This window comes from Channa argus, chromosome 2, assembly GCF_033026475.1.
Source record: "Channa argus isolate prfri chromosome 2, Channa argus male v1.0, whole genome shotgun sequence".
Taxonomy (NCBI): domain Eukaryota; kingdom Metazoa; phylum Chordata; class Actinopteri; order Anabantiformes; family Channidae; genus Channa; species Channa argus.
The window spans coordinates 28,818,479-28,833,760 of NC_090198.1; the positions used below are offsets into that span (position 1 = coordinate 28,818,479).

Genomic DNA, 15,282 nt, shown 5'->3' on the forward strand with positions numbered 1-15,282 from the left:
GTTACATGGATAAAGAGGTTGGATGCACAACCCAGTAGGTGGGGGGGGGGGAATGTCTCTGTTCACTGGAACAGCCCAAACACGTTTTGCTTATTAAAGGTGGTAAAGATTCTCCACTTGAAAAGGTAAAATTCACTCTTAAAAACCAATCTGAAACCAGCAAAAAAAACAAAAAACAAAAAACAGGTTCACATTACATTACGTTATTGACATGATTGTTATTTTTAATCATTTTAGAATTGAAAATTTGTCCGTGAAGTGTGTGTGTGAATGTTCTTGCACCTGTGTTGGAGGATAAAACACCTCATTTAAAAGTCTTTGTTGTACAAATGCTGCTCTGACGCAAACCTTCAGCGACGGTAACCTTCACTGACTCGTTATCTAATGATGAACCAACTATTTTGTGTCTCAACTCAACTTAACTCAACTTTATTTATCGAGTGCAATAACACAGCCAGAGCTGACCAAAGTGCTGTACGTAGATAGTCAATTAAAAATAATACTTTTGTCTTATTTTGGTTGTCCAATCGAACCGAGCAACGGGGGGTTGCACGCCATACATTGTCCTTCAAACAGCTCTTTCTCTGTCTCACTTAATTGCAAACACACGCCGGCAGCACGTCTTCTGCAGGGAGCTCAGCCATTTTCCTGGAAGGAAACCAAATGTTGTGTGTGCAGCCGAGTGTGGCACTCACATTATTTCAGAGCGAGCTGGGGAGGAGGTGAGGGAAACGGGGGAGACCGTGAGACGCTGCAGCACAGGCAAAGCTGAGACACTTACTCTCCCAAATAAGTCCAACTGCCAGCAGAAGCCTGCTGATAGGAGCAATTTGCTCATTTCCAGTTGTAGTACCTGTGGAGCTGATATGACAAGAATGACAGATAACTCCTTTTTCTTCCCCTCACATCATTTGTTACCAAGAGGACATCCTGCATAAAGTCACAGGAAATGTCTCTGTCTGCATCAATAAATTGCTCTGTGCCTGTCACTTCTTCTGACTTCATACCTCTGGTCTCGCAGAAAATGAGATGATTTCTGGTGATCGCTTGGAGGGAGGGGGGGGGGGGGAAATAAAAAAATCACTTGTGCTGCTGCTACCGACTCGCTACCAGGCTGCTCCCGACTTTTCATCAGTAGCTTTCCGCGCCAGAGGATGAGGGCGAAGATGAGGCGTAAAAACAAAAAATCTCTATTAAATTGATGCTTTGCAGAAGCCATTTCGTCTTTTTCAAGTCCAAGCGCACAGAAAGAGCTAAAACGCACCTGAATCCTCAAACCGCGTAGGTTTGGACGGTGCCTGTGCTGTGCAATTGTGTCCAAACTTCCTGGGCTTGGATTCGTGTTCCACTATGTTTCCCGCATAGCAGAAACACAGTAAAAGTAAGACCCTCGTCCCTAACCCATAACCTCTGGAGGCCCCGGAGAGTCTCCAGGCCCTCCGTGAGTTTTGCACAGCTCACCTCTTTGCCCTCACGTCACAGCCCATCACGTCGTGTGCATCTGCTCCCCGACTGAAAGAAACATTTGTTTCGGGAGGTTTCGTGATTACAGAGAGGGGGGGGGGGGGGGGAGGCTGAGACGTGTTAACAGACGCACAAAGACATGATTAAGACGTGGCATTTTAATTACTTACTGGTTTTCCGCTTTTTGCTGGATAGACAGACAGATGAATGCCCATCGGCGCAGATCAGTGACAGCAAAATTAGAGCTTCACGCTGTGACGCCTCGGAATTGAAATTTGTGTCCCGTTCCTCCAAATGTCTGTGATTCCCATGAAACTCTCAGCAGTCAGAGGACCGCAAAAGTTATGGGACATTAAATGTGCGCAAAGTGAAAGTGCGTCTCGTTGGTTGATTGTCTTTTTTACGCGGGCTGGTCCATCAAAAGCAGAGGTATGAACAAGTCAAGGAAAGGAAAATGTGATTCAAAAGGTGTAGAACGTGGATTGTCGCACAGAGCGATGAATCTTGCCACGTCCCTTCTTCCAAAAGACTTTTTATACCCGATCACGATCACTGATCTGTTGCCAATTAACCTCATCAATTGTTCCACTAGCTGTTTTTTTAAGCAGCACACATTTTATTACATATATATATATATATATAGTTGTTGCTACTATCTTTTGCAAAAGTGTAACTGCCATCACATCAAAAATAAGCAAATAGTAGAATGAATATTAATACAATGTGTAAACCAAGTACATCAGCGGGGGGGAAGACTTTGAGTCTTGAGTGGTTTAGTGCTTCATGTTTCGTGGGTATATGGGGTTAAAATAAAGTGTGTTTTGCAGGAAAAGATGAAAAGTAAGAACAAGCTGGTGCCGCGGCTGCTGGGGATCACCAAAGAGTCTGTGATGAGAGTGGATGAGAAAACCAAAGATGTGGTTCAGGAGTGGCCCCTTACTACCGTGAAGAGGTGGGCTGCGTCGCCCAAGAGCTTCACCCTGGTGAGAGACACACACGTTAATGAATGCAACTGAATGTTTTATGTTTCATTCATTGTACAAACGGCTTCCACACTATGTGGGACAGGCTGACGGTAAACTCCTCTGTTCCTGCAGTCGCTGTAGGGCTCAGTCGGCCTCTTCTGTCATTCCCTCCCGCTCCTCAGTCATTGAACTCTTTTGTCCTCCCTGTCAATATCCCTCCTTTGTGTCAGCACCTAGAGTCGATGCGCGGCGTGGATCTAATCTTGCAGATCTGGTAGATTCACTGCCTCCATTAAGTTAACACGACATCTCTTTCTCGCTGGTAATTTAGTTAAGTGCTTTGCAGTTTAATGGGTGTGTTTTTGTGACACGGCGATTCGAAGTTTTGATTTGTCATTCACGTGATGGACAATCGTCCTGGGCTGCAATTCTTTCCTTAGAGTACGAAACATGCATACTGTGTAACTGCAAAAAGGAAAATGGTGACATCTGATCTGACGTCGTGTATGTTGCAGCAGTAATCCTCAGAGTACACTACAGGTCCTGCAGTGGTATGAAATGCATGCTCTTGTGTGTCTGTAGGACTTTGGAGAGTATCAGGAGAGCTACTACTCGGTGCAGACCACTGAGGGGGAACAGATCTCCCAGCTCATTGCCGGCTACATCGACATCATCCTCAAAAAGGTGAGGCTTTCCTCTGGGGAGACGCAGATAAATCAGAAATGAATCGATATCCTCCCGTGACGGATAAAATCTCCGAGCTGTTGACGCTTGCTGCACTCAGGCTGCTGTGCTGTGCAGCTGCAGCCTCAATAGAAGGTAGATCAGAGCGGGACATTTCTCACGCACTTTACAGCAATCGGATGAGTTTTAGCATCAGTTATAATTAAGAAGTAACCTGAGTGGCCAAGACGACTGAAAGAAAAGAACGAGCATTAACTCACTACGACCTAATGTCCATCACATTTGACCCTCCTTTCTTTCTCTCCTTGGTTACAGAAGTAGAAAAGCATTATTTGTAAGCATGATGCTCTCAAAATGCTGGAAAAAAGTATCACCTGAAAGTGTGACAGGTGTGTCAAAGCATGACGAAGAATTAAAGGAATCTCACATGGTCTTGTTTCACATGACATTTCAGTCCTAACAACCGTGATCTTGCATGTTCTCAGCCTAAAAATAGGACCAAATATGTGCTAAACTAGGGCCAGATGTCCCTCTCGTAGTTACTCGAAGAATTTAGCCTCAGGTTTTCTTTATGTGACACCGACAACACGGCATCTATTTAGCAAAGCTAGTATCAGTATTAAAATTACTTTTTTAAAATGTTTCTTTCTGTCTGTCCTGCAGAAGCAAAGCAAGGACCGATTTGGATTGGAAGGTGATGAGGAGTCAACGATGCTGGAGGAATCTGTATCCCCCAAAAAGTATGTTCATTTGTGCAGCTTATTAAAATACTGTGACTATAATGTGGAGCAGATGAGGTTAAAGGCTCTTTGCTTCAGCCTGAACTAAGAGGTTAAACAAACCGTGATTGTACCACAGTTCACGTAACACAATGCAACCCTGCAGAAATCGCATTGGGATAATCACCTTAACATAAATGTACACACGGCTTCAATGTCGTCAAGATGTCGTCCAGTGTGTTTACGTGGACTTGTGCACGTAACCAGGTTACAGTCGTCTTTCTCAGGAAAGTGTCGTGTAAACGGGAGAGCTGGTTTCCCCAGGGAGATCTTAAAGGAGAACGCAGATCTCTCTGCAACGTGTAACCAGGTTTCTACTCATCTTTCTCCAACTGAGCATGTGCGTAACAAAAGGCTGCGGACAGAAACATGCAGCTGAGTGAAAGAATGAATGAAAGGAGAACACACACACACAAAAAGCGTTTTCTGTCACTATACAGTTAAAATCTGTGAACCGTTCTTCCAAAATAAGTTGGAGGCGGAGGAGAGATCAGGTCACTCCCAGAATTACATCGACTATCCCGTTCTTAGGTGCATGTGACCACTGTTCCCAGATTCCCAGAGAATAGTGATGAGTCCTGTGAGTCACTGTGTTGCAAATCATAAAGCAGCCAGAGTTCACAGAGAAACACATCTTCTGACGTCATTAAATATGCCAAACGAGTTCTTGTTCCAGGTTTGTTCACAACTCCAAGCTGCCTTATTTCTAAAAGTAAGCGATGCATTCCTGGCTGCTTTTGTTCTGCACCATCCAGACGATTCTAGTTATTTCTAAGGACTTTGTCAGTTCACCTGCTGTTGGATTTGGACTCTTGCGTAGCTCTAATGCAAATCAAATGCACATTTCTTCTTAGTCCTCCACTTATTGGAAGAGTCTTAGGCTCCGTTCAGACTGCAGGTCTTAATGCTCAGTTTTCTGTGTGGCTGTTCACAGTATGGTTTGTGACATTTGTCGAAGTCCTGTGTCAACTGCCCGAGGCCCTGAAGTGACCCACATGCACAGAGGATCAAATATGTGACGTCACACACACAGGATGTCAAGATATGTCTGGCAGCATCTGCCCACAAGACTCTCACCCCAGCACACTCATCTTAGTGACGTCAAAGTCGGATGCAATGCGACCAGTGATCAAATGTGATTTAGGACCAGTGGCCTAGATCTGATTTGGGGGAGAGAGAAAAAAATCATTTGTGCTGTTCAAACTTTCATTAAAAGAATCAGATTCAGCAAACTGCTTCGACTGTCCCTGCAGCTGCACATTTAAAGTACAAGCCCACATTTGAACACATCTGGTGTCTTAGAAATAATTAAATTAATTACCTTCAGCGTTTTTTAAGGGCGATGCAGTCAAATAATGGACCATAACTGTTCGACCATAACTTCTTTTATGCATCTTTGCCCATTTTTGTTGCTGGCTGGGATGAAAGAACATTTCCAGTAGCTGAATGTGCATTAAATGCAAACTTTTTTTTTACACTCAACTGTGGAGGAAGCTTAACAAATGAAAATAAAGCTACTGAACAACAAACATGTGGCTTCATGGATGAATCTTTGAAGCTGTCCCCATGTGATTTCTGCAGGTCTGTCTTGTGTTGTAGTGCAGTATAAATTGTGGTGTAATGACGGTTTTGTCCAGGAGCACAATGGCATCGCACAAAGTTATTGCATATCATTCCCCCAAAACACAATATCAGACCGGGTCCTTTTTCAATTTCCGCCTCGCCGCCGCCCTCGACCACAGCGCTCACATCCATCTCCTACAACCTCATTTCGCCACATGAGCACTTCCTTAGCTGGACTTTATCCTGAGAGATAATCGTTATGTGAGGAAATTCTGCTGCACTGGACAAGCAAAGGCTCTATCAGAACATTTCCTGATTAGATGTGTATTAGCTCATTTGTCCACAGTGGACTGTCTCTGAGTAACTGAAGCCCTTTTTCCTGTCTTGCCTCTATTGATATTGCTTTCCTGCTTTCAACTGAGGGAGTATTTGCTGCAATTGTTATTGTATTTTTTTCTTCCCCCCCCCCCCTCCCCTCCCCTCCCCGCTTTGGTTTTTATCTGGGCTGAAAGTGAAAGTCTTTAATACTGCAACAGCCATAGCAAGCCAAACTCTGGATGGCCTTATCAGAGGAAACACAAAACAAAGCTTTGTCATGCAGGAGGACACAGTGGGAAGACTGCAATGTGAGTCTGCTTTGTGTTAGGGGCCCATTGTGACAAATGCGCACAACTACAGTGCTGCACTGTGTTAAATGTCTCCAACAAAAGCAGAAAATCAGTTGTTGCATTCCCTGAGTGACTGTTTGTTAAATATTGTTCTCTTTTTACATTTGTCCTTAAGCCACTGTTTCAACTTCTCGTATGACTCAAATGCAAAAGATGCATTTATTTCACACCTTTTTTTTTTTTTTTTAAAACAGGATGTTTACAGATATGGGATTTATCCAGTAACATTTTGTTTTACGAACCACATTTACAGAAAAGATGCTGTAAAAAATGTAACAGAAAGCAATAATTTGCAAATTATTCGAACATATCCTTGAATGTAAACAATACAAAGAAAGTTGATGCTTGTATTTGGGAAAAGAGACAAGGATGTTTTTTACCATTGTTCTTTTAAAAAAACTTAGTTGCCTAGTTGCTGTTGGACCCATTTGCAGATTTCCAGCCGATTTAAGAGTTGGACACAGACAGAAGCTCACCGAGGCAGAGGACTAGTCCTTTCGTTGTCACAAATGACGTGATCACAGTCATGTGGCACGTTTAACCTGATGCCTTTGTGCCGAACACTAACCAACCTTCCGTGTTTGCACAGTTTTAATTCAGGAAGTAATAAAATAAAATAATGTTGCTCTGGCTCCATCATGGTAAAAAGTATAGGATGGGAGCTATAATGTTGGAGGACTAGTAGAAAAGGCAGTTGGTCTTCATCACTGCTACTTCTCTGACGTTGGCTTGGTGTGTCGCGACTCTGAGGTTTAATTCAGTGGGTTGCAGGTCTGGACTGCAGGCAGCCCAGTTTAGTGCCTGGACTCTTTTACGGCTGAGCCATGTAAAATGTGCTGAATGTGGTTTAGTGTTGTGTTGCTGAAATAAGCCGATCACAGATACTGGCTTTGTAACTGCACTATGACAACAAGTGAGATGACCCCTTTACTCTTTAGCTGAAGGGACACAGCGTCCATGATTTCCAAAAAGGGTTAACGCAGTATGACCGCGGGACAGTTTTCCAATTTGCCTCCGTCCATTTTAAATGAGCTCAAGCTCAGAGAAGGCAGCGGCATTTGTGGGTCGCGTTGATGTTTGTTTGTTAATGTTTGCAGTGACAAGCTCACTTTCAGAAGTCTTGCTGAGCCCATCAAGGTTATTGGAATTTTTTTAATGCAGTGTTGCCTGACGGAGGGAACATCACAGATTTTCAGCTTTGTCCCTTCCATGATATTATCCATGTGTAACTAACTGCCCATGAAGAGTTGAACGTCACAACACTCTTACGCCTGTTGCCTTTGTACTAAAAAATAGGTCCTGGATGATTTGTAAATCTTTGCATTTTCTTTTTCTTTTTTTTTTTTTTCTTTTTTTGTCTGCTCATGGGGTTGGTGTTAATTATTGCCTGTTTGCCTACCTGCAGGTCCACCATCCTGCAGCAGCAGTTTAATCGCGTGGGTCAGGTGGAGCACGGCTCAGTGGCGCTGCCGGGGGTGATCCGCTCCGGCTCCGTTGGCGCAGAGTCACTCAGCATGGGCACCATGCCCTCTGCTCAACAGCAGATCACCATGGGTCAGATGCACCGTGGACACATGCCCCCACTGGTAAGAGCAGCCCAGCAGAAACGTTCTCTATGTGAAGACCCTCGATTTACTTTTCAGTGAGTGATGATTTCCTGATCATAGTTGTTGCTCTTTTATGTGAAACTCATCCTCCACAGTGTGACCGTTTTTCCTTTTTTTTTTTTTTTTCCCCAAACTCATTGGTTCACAGGGGACACTCATGTTTCCTTCGCTAAGTTTGTTTAAAAATCATTCCAGGCCTGTGTTCTGTAAGACATCCAATCTGTTTATTCTCCTGTGTGTGCAGAGTTCAGCTCAGCAGGCTCTGATGGGAACCATCAACACCAGTATGCAAGCTGTGCAGAAAGCCCAGCTTGACCTGGGAGAGGTTGACGACCTGCCACCGCTGGGACAGGACATGGTACTTTTACGTTGCACCCAGTATAAATCCTTTTTTCATTATAGCAATAAATCATCTCATGTCCACGCATCCAGCCATAAAAAGGGAAGCTGCTAGCCACGGTTTAACAGCATTCATGCATGCAACTTCTGTGAACCTAGGCATCGAAAGTGTGGATCCAGAACAAGATGGATGAGTCGAAACACGAGATCCACTCCCAGGTTGACGCCATCACTGCAGGGACAGCCTCTGTGGTGAACCTCACGGCTGGTCAGTTCTCTTCTTCATGTATCTCAGTCTGTCTGGCAGCCCTTGACTTGTTTCATTATTAGTTTTTTAAGTTTATCAAGCTTTATTATACATTGCTGAAAGTTTGGCGTTTATTGAAAATGGAAGCCATTAAGCCTTAATTAACCTTAACGAGGCTGGTGAAGGGTGTCACGGTTTTATGGGCGAATTTTACAGCTGCTGTTTTGTGCCGAGTTAAAATGATCTGGCCAATTAGCGACTTTAAAGCTGAAGCTTCCCATCAGTCGGATGTTCATTAACAAAGCTGCAGGACCTGTGTAAAATCTACTAGTTCCTTCATTTCCTGCTGTCGTTTGGTTAACGTGCTGGTGACAATGTCTATTAGCTCTCTTCTTGCTCTGAGCCATTTAAAAATAAAATCAGCCAGTTCAGTGAGTTTTTTTTTTTTTTTTGTGCTACTAATATCTAGACATTTTCTTTCTTACCCACCTGGGCTTTTAGGGACTGAGTTAATTTAAAAATGTTAAATGAGTTAGTGAATCTTAACAGAAGCTCCCAAGGATCAGTTGCATTTTTCTGTCCCTCTCTCTTTTTTTTTTTTTTTAAACCTTTCTCTGTTTCTCTAATAGCCTCTCTTATTCTGTCACGTTCCGCCATGCTCAGGTGATCCCATGGACACGGACTACACAGCGGTGGGCTGCGCCATCACCACCATTTCCTCCAACCTGACCGAAATGTCAAAGGGTGTGAAGCTGCTGGCTGCGCTGATGGAGGACGACGTGGGAGGAGGTAACGACCTGATGAAGGCTGCCAGGACCCTAGCGGGCGCCGTGTCGGACCTCCTGAAGGCCGTGGAGCCGGCCTCTGGAGAGGTGGGCCTCAGACGCTTTGTCCCGTCAAAACGTGTGAAATTCAACAACTTTTTAAATTGTCACTTGTTATGCTCGTCATTTTAGTATTGTTTTCTGTATTTACAGTCTCTCAGGGAGCAGGGATGCTCCCATGGCACATAAAGTGAGGCTGATAAAATAGGAGGGTGAATAGATGAATAGACTGCAGTGAAGCAAACATTTGAAATGACACATTTTGTGTGCACTTGGTTGCCTACACAACGTTTCGTTCTGTCCAGCCTAAAAAGATAATTAATTTTACCACGGAGACAGTGATTTGTGCTCTGCTCAGAGACGGTGTATCAGCTCTCCTGGTTCTTCAAACTACTCCCAATTATTTGAGTGTCTGCTTGCTGCAGGTCGGCTTCAGCTAACTGAATCGCTCTGGCCAGACTGAAATAAGGTTTTGGAGTTGAAGTTGAGCCCATTGGCAGGTTCGTTCTTTATGGAAACACAGCTGCTGTAGCCAAGAACACTTGGTGGATCATTCAGATGAGATAACGTAGTTCGCATCTACTTAAATTGCAGGACTGTTACGTTCCCACCAAGGTCAGTTGAGAGTTTGCTGTTGTTTTGTAATGGAGGAATCAATCATAAGTTACACACATGTGCATCGTGCAGCCTGTAGGTTCATTAGGAAACAGACGTGCTGGTTGTTTTAATTTACCTGCATCTTGGCGCAACAACATGAGAAATTCCTTTGTGCTGAAACAACACGACTTCACTGCACTGAAAAACAAGGACATTTCATCACAATTGTCTAGGCCTGATCTGCACAGAGACATCTCAGATGGCACCGGCAACAGTGACTGGCTTAAGAGGTTAAAGAGAAGCCAAATGTCAAGATGGTGCTTTTTTTCCAAGCCGGTGTCTAAATGCAGGTTCACATTCTGATGGTTTTCCGTGTGTGTGTGTGCGTGTGTGTGTGCGTGTGTGTGTGCGCAGCCCAGACAGACTGTTCTGACAGCAGCAGGCAGCATTGGCCAGGCCAGCGGAGATCTCCTGCGCCAGATTGGTGAGAACGAGACAGACGAAAGGTTCCAGGTACGTTAACGCTCACCCCCTCGATTTATCATCGTCACCGTTTTTTTCAGAGGGAGAGAGCGAACTCCGTGCTCAGGAACTGCCACTCACTTAATCAAAAACACATTGGAACCAGGGGAATGTGGAGGGAATTTATTTGCTTTTCTCCCATTTTTTAAGTTGATGTTTTTATTGGAATCGAATTCCTTTGTAGCTGTTAAGTTTGTGTTTGTCTTGTAACTCACAAATGGCTGAATCATGATTTGATATTGTATTAAAGTTTTTGTCAAGATTATACAGTGATGACATCAACTTGACTCCAGCCTGCCTGTCACCACACACTGGAGTTGGCTCTTAAAGAGTTTCACTAACGCTGAGCTGGTGTTTCTCTAAGATTAAGACCTTTTCTTTGCCACTTGTTGTGCAGGACATCCTAATGAATCTGGCCAAAGCGGTGGCCAACGCTGCAGCCATGTTGGTGCTGAAGGCCAAGAACGTGGCCCAAGTTGCGGAAGACACAGTGCTTCAGAACCGGGTTATTGCTGCCGCCACACAGTGTGCCCTCTCCACGTCCCAGCTGGTGGCCTGCGCAAAGGTAAGTCTAGAGCTTGAACGACGGCAGCGTAGTTGGTTCTGGGCTTTTTTTGCATCATAGTGGCATCTAGTACAGATGCAATGGTCCTGAGCCCCCCTGACCTTTAAAACAATTCATTTCAGATGCAAATACTTGAACATGATGCATTGGTGGTATGTTTTCCATTTATTATGTCAGATATGCCTTAGAATTAGAATATTACAGTTTCGTCGTTGTCGTTGAGAGCTTTTGTTTAAGCCGTTCGGCTGAACTCGCGACTCCCCATGTGCTGGTTCATCGCTTCTCGTAAGAAGACTGTGCAGTGAGGTTTAGTAAATAGAGATTTATACCCTCCGATGTGTGAATAACCTTTAATTTATCTACAGCTGCAATTTACGGGGGGGAAAACGAGTATTTCAGGATGCACCGGGGCACTGTTGAATAAGCTGTGCCCTCATCATGTTTGTGCATCCTGAATTGTACAACCCATGTGCCTCTAATTAGTGTAAATGCTCTCCTGGCTCCCAGTCTGAATGGTTGCATTTACTAAACAAATCCTCACCTCTCTGCACAGCAATCTGTCAAATCCCTCTCCAGTCGTCTTTCTTTCCCTCTTGTTTTTCTTTTTCTCTGTGAAAAGTGATTTGCCATTTAAAATACATCTGTTTGCTGTACTTTTTTTAGGTAGTTCAGGTTAATTGAGTGTGAATTGCGTCTGTATTCACTTCCCACCTATTTTCATTTTGCTAAGTGGTTGAAACCCATTTCAACTAAAGAAATGTGTGTTTCTTCTTGGATAAGCTTCTCTTATTTTGTCCTTCTCCACTCTTCACCTTGCCTCTCTGTTGCCGTAGGTGGTAAGTCCCACCATCAGTTCCCCAGTTTGCCAGGAGCAGTTAATTGAAGCAGGCAAACTGGTGGATCGCTCAGTGGAAGGCTGCGTCCAGGCCTGCCTCTCAGCCACAGAAGATGGTGAGCTCCTCAAACAGGTCAGTTTTGTTGCTGTGTCAAGCAAACTGTGCACTTGACTCTAATCATTTTGTTTCCATGTTCAGGACCACCAGGTGCAAAAAACACTCGCTAAAAACACTGCGCACAACTGTTTGTAGACTCGGATGTTTATGTAGGAAGGTGCTATTCTATTGACTACCATGCAAGCAATGGTCAAAGCTCTGAACTTGATGTTGGTGGCAACTGAGATACAGTGTAGGTATAGGAACAAAGCAGGAGTCGAGACGAGATGTGGCCAGTGCCTGACCGAGCAGTTGGGAAACATATTCAGAAATATAGGAACTGATCTTTCTGTTCTTTCTGGAGATGCAGTCAATCATATTAGTTCCTTAGTTGATACCTTGTGACCAGAACTTGGGTTTGAGTTGATGATGTCTCTTTCCCCCTGAAAAGAAACCTCAATGCTTCATCCAGATAGGTAGGAGCTAAACCAGATGAGAGATCATTTTCTTTTGTCCTTTCGACTTATCCTGTGTTCAGGGTCACCACAGCGGATATTTTGTCTGCATGTTGATTTGGCAGTGTTTTTGACACCGGATGCCCTTCCTGACGCAACCTTCCCCAAATTTCTAACAGGCTTGGGACCTGGTAGGGGCGCTGCACAGATGGGGACGGGCTGTGGGGGGTTTAGTGTCTTGCCCAGGGGCACTACAACATGTGGTCGAGAAGAGCAGGGTTTGAACCTCCGGCCCTATGGTCTGGCACCCGGCGGCAGATTTACATTAAATTTTAATTTGCGCTTTCAACTTACAAGTGAGGTACAAGGGAAGCAGAAAGTCTAGGTCAAGAAGAAAACATTAGAGCCATGTATTTAATGGAAGATATTCGCTCATTTTCAATTTGATGGCAGCGACACAACTCAAAAAGGTTGGAACAGGGTGATGTTGACCATTGTGTAGCCTCCCCTCTACTTTTAACAACTGTCTGTAAACGTCTGCGAAGTGAGGAGACAAGTTGCTGGAGTTTTAGGAGACAATTATTGTCCGTTTTATGTCTGATACTAGCTGCTCAACGGTCCTGGGCCTTTGTTGCTGGATTTTTTGTTTTATGATGCGCCAAATGTTTTCTATTGAATTCTATAGGTCTGGACTGCAGGCAGGCCAGTTCATCACCCAGACTCTTCTCCTTTGAATCCCTGCTGTTGTGATGGATGCAGATTGTGGTTTAGCAGAGTCTTGCTGAAATATGCAGGGTCTTCCCTGAAAGAGACGTTGTCTGGATGGGAGCATACGTTAAACCTCTTAAACCTCTATGTACTTTTCAGCATTGATGGAGCTTTTCCAGATGTGTAAGCTGCCCACACCTTGGGCACTAATGCCCCCCATACCATTACAGATGCAGGCTTTTGAACTGTCTGCTGATATCAACCTGGATGGTCCCTCTTTAGTCCACATGACACGTCCATGGTTTCCAGAAAGTATTTTAAGATTTGATTTATCTGACCGTAGAACAGTTTTGCCTCAGACCATTTGAAATGAGCTTTGGCCAGAGAACAGGTTGTTTATTAAGAAGTCAAATAAGAAGTAGGAAGAGATGCAGCTTATGCAGACAGCACTAACGTTGATGTTCTCCTCGTGTGATGAAGGTGAGTGCAGCAGCCAGTGTGGTGAGTCAGTCTCTGGGAGATCTCCTTCAACATGTGCGTCAATACACCTCACGGGGGGAGCCCATCGGGCGCTACGACCAGGCCACTGACACTATTATGACCGTCACTGAGAGTATCTTCACCTCAATGGGAGATGCAGGTGAGTCCAAAACGGAGAGTGCTTGGAGATGGAAAAAATGAATGGACCTTTTATTATGATTAGGTACTTTGGTACAGTATGTGGCTTATAAGAAACTTCTGGTTTATGGAGCATGCAAGCCCCCTGACCTACGCGCTCTCACACCCATCACCTGCGTCGTTCTCACCTGTTCCCTCTCTTGCTCCTGATCTCACTCTAGCTTCTCTCTCACTCTGTCTCTCCAGTTATACTTCCTGTTTCCTGACCCTAGAGTGAATTTTGGTTGCAGGAGGTAGAGCCGTCATCCACCAATCCACCAGTTGCTGGTTCAATCCCCGCCTCCTCCGGTCACATGTCAAAGTGTCCTTGAGCCGTGGATAAAACCGACAACAACAACTCTGGGATTGGTAGATGAACGCTCTACCTCCTGCATCACAGTCTCCCCTGATGGATGCTTTGTATTTGGTAACAACATAAAACTGTAATGCAGTGCTAAAATCACATCCAACGTCTCTGATAGCTTTCATTTAAAAATGTATGGTATCATCGAATGCTACCTGAGGGCTTTGACGGCCTTTTCGCGATGACAATACCAATATGACCAATAAGAACTGCTCCCTGAGATGTGCACCGATAACTCACCCCATCCTTCTGTTGCACGGTGCAGGGCAGGTTCAGGGCCAGGTCAATCAAATAATGAGAGGTGGGGGCGGTTGTTTATTATTTTCTGAATTTGTTCATTTACTTTCAAGACGGAGGAAACGGCACCAGTCGGGAATGCAAATGATTTCGGTTTTGTCTTTTTGCAGCAGCAGCCCCTTCAGCAGGTTTCACCCTAGGCGTCAACCATAGGATGTTGCTTGCAAACAAATTAAATAGTCCTCAAAAGCCACGGAAAAACTAAAACAAATAAATGAAGCCATGAAACTGTGAATGATGGACTTAAGATAGCTGATGGTTTGTAAGTAGAGCTCAGATTTGGATGTTGGCTGCAATCAGTATTTTTTGGATATTGGCTGAGTTAATACCTTAAACATCGGTGTACGGAATTCTGAAGGTTTCTGCTTTCTGAGAGGTCTTACTGTGTTTTTTTTTTTTTTTTTTATACTCCACTCATCCCATCTTCTCCTCAGAGAGACTGTTGGAATAGGCCGCTGTCAGCGCCGGTGAAGCCGCGGAGCAAAGCTGACAGCGTTGTTAATATGTCTGACAGCAGAGGAAGACAGCGAGACACGCGGAGAGAGAGAGACAGAGAGAGAATGTCTCGGGCGAGCGGTCAGCTCAGATAGATTGATTGGCCTGACAGACAAATAGAAATGCTGTTTGCTCTGCTGAAGCCTGAATCCGCGCCACATGCAGAGAATGCTGCCTTTTAACTGGTGTCACATATGTCGGGTTATGTCACACCCCTGGGCAGATTACGAGAAAATGGGCACAGACAAGGGATCACGTAATGTGTAGTAGGAAACCTTAGACTGGAGGTGTCTCTTGCATCATTTGTATCATTCTGTGTCTGTTTGTGATTTTTTTTTTTTTTTTTTTGCATAATTTGTGTCCTTTCTTAGCCATTTGTGTCTTCTCTGCATCATTTTGTCTTGTCATCATGTCGTCCTGTTGCATTTGCTTTTGTTCATTCTTGCGTCTGCTTTCAGTCGCATGTGTCCCACTGCATTGTTCTGTGTCTTTTATTTCTACATGTCTGTTTAGTTTTACACGATTTGTGTCTGTTTTTTGTCTCGCGTCT

At 44.4% G+C, this 15,282-nt stretch overlaps 1 protein-coding gene across 5 annotated transcripts in view; it reads left to right on the top strand.

Moving 5' to 3' along the window:
• Nucleotides 1-15,282, top strand: part of tln2a (talin 2a) — an 84,629-nt gene that overhangs the window by 40,516 nt on the left and 28,831 nt on the right. For all 5 annotated transcript variants that reach the window (XM_067489810.1, XM_067489846.1, XM_067489838.1 and 2 more), the window contains exons 11-21: nucleotides 2,292-2,447; nucleotides 3,012-3,113; nucleotides 3,777-3,853; nucleotides 7,529-7,709; nucleotides 7,975-8,088; nucleotides 8,229-8,337; nucleotides 8,980-9,188; nucleotides 10,152-10,250; nucleotides 10,657-10,824; nucleotides 11,658-11,792; nucleotides 13,400-13,559. In XM_067489810.1, coding sequence (XP_067345911.1) covers nucleotides 2,292-2,447; nucleotides 3,012-3,113; nucleotides 3,777-3,853; nucleotides 7,529-7,709; nucleotides 7,975-8,088; nucleotides 8,229-8,337; nucleotides 8,980-9,188; nucleotides 10,152-10,250; nucleotides 10,657-10,824; nucleotides 11,658-11,792; nucleotides 13,400-13,559 — 1,510 coding nt within the window. The remainder of the gene's footprint in view (nucleotides 1-2,291; nucleotides 2,448-3,011; nucleotides 3,114-3,776; nucleotides 3,854-7,528; nucleotides 7,710-7,974; nucleotides 8,089-8,228; nucleotides 8,338-8,979; nucleotides 9,189-10,151; nucleotides 10,251-10,656; nucleotides 10,825-11,657; nucleotides 11,793-13,399; nucleotides 13,560-15,282) is intronic.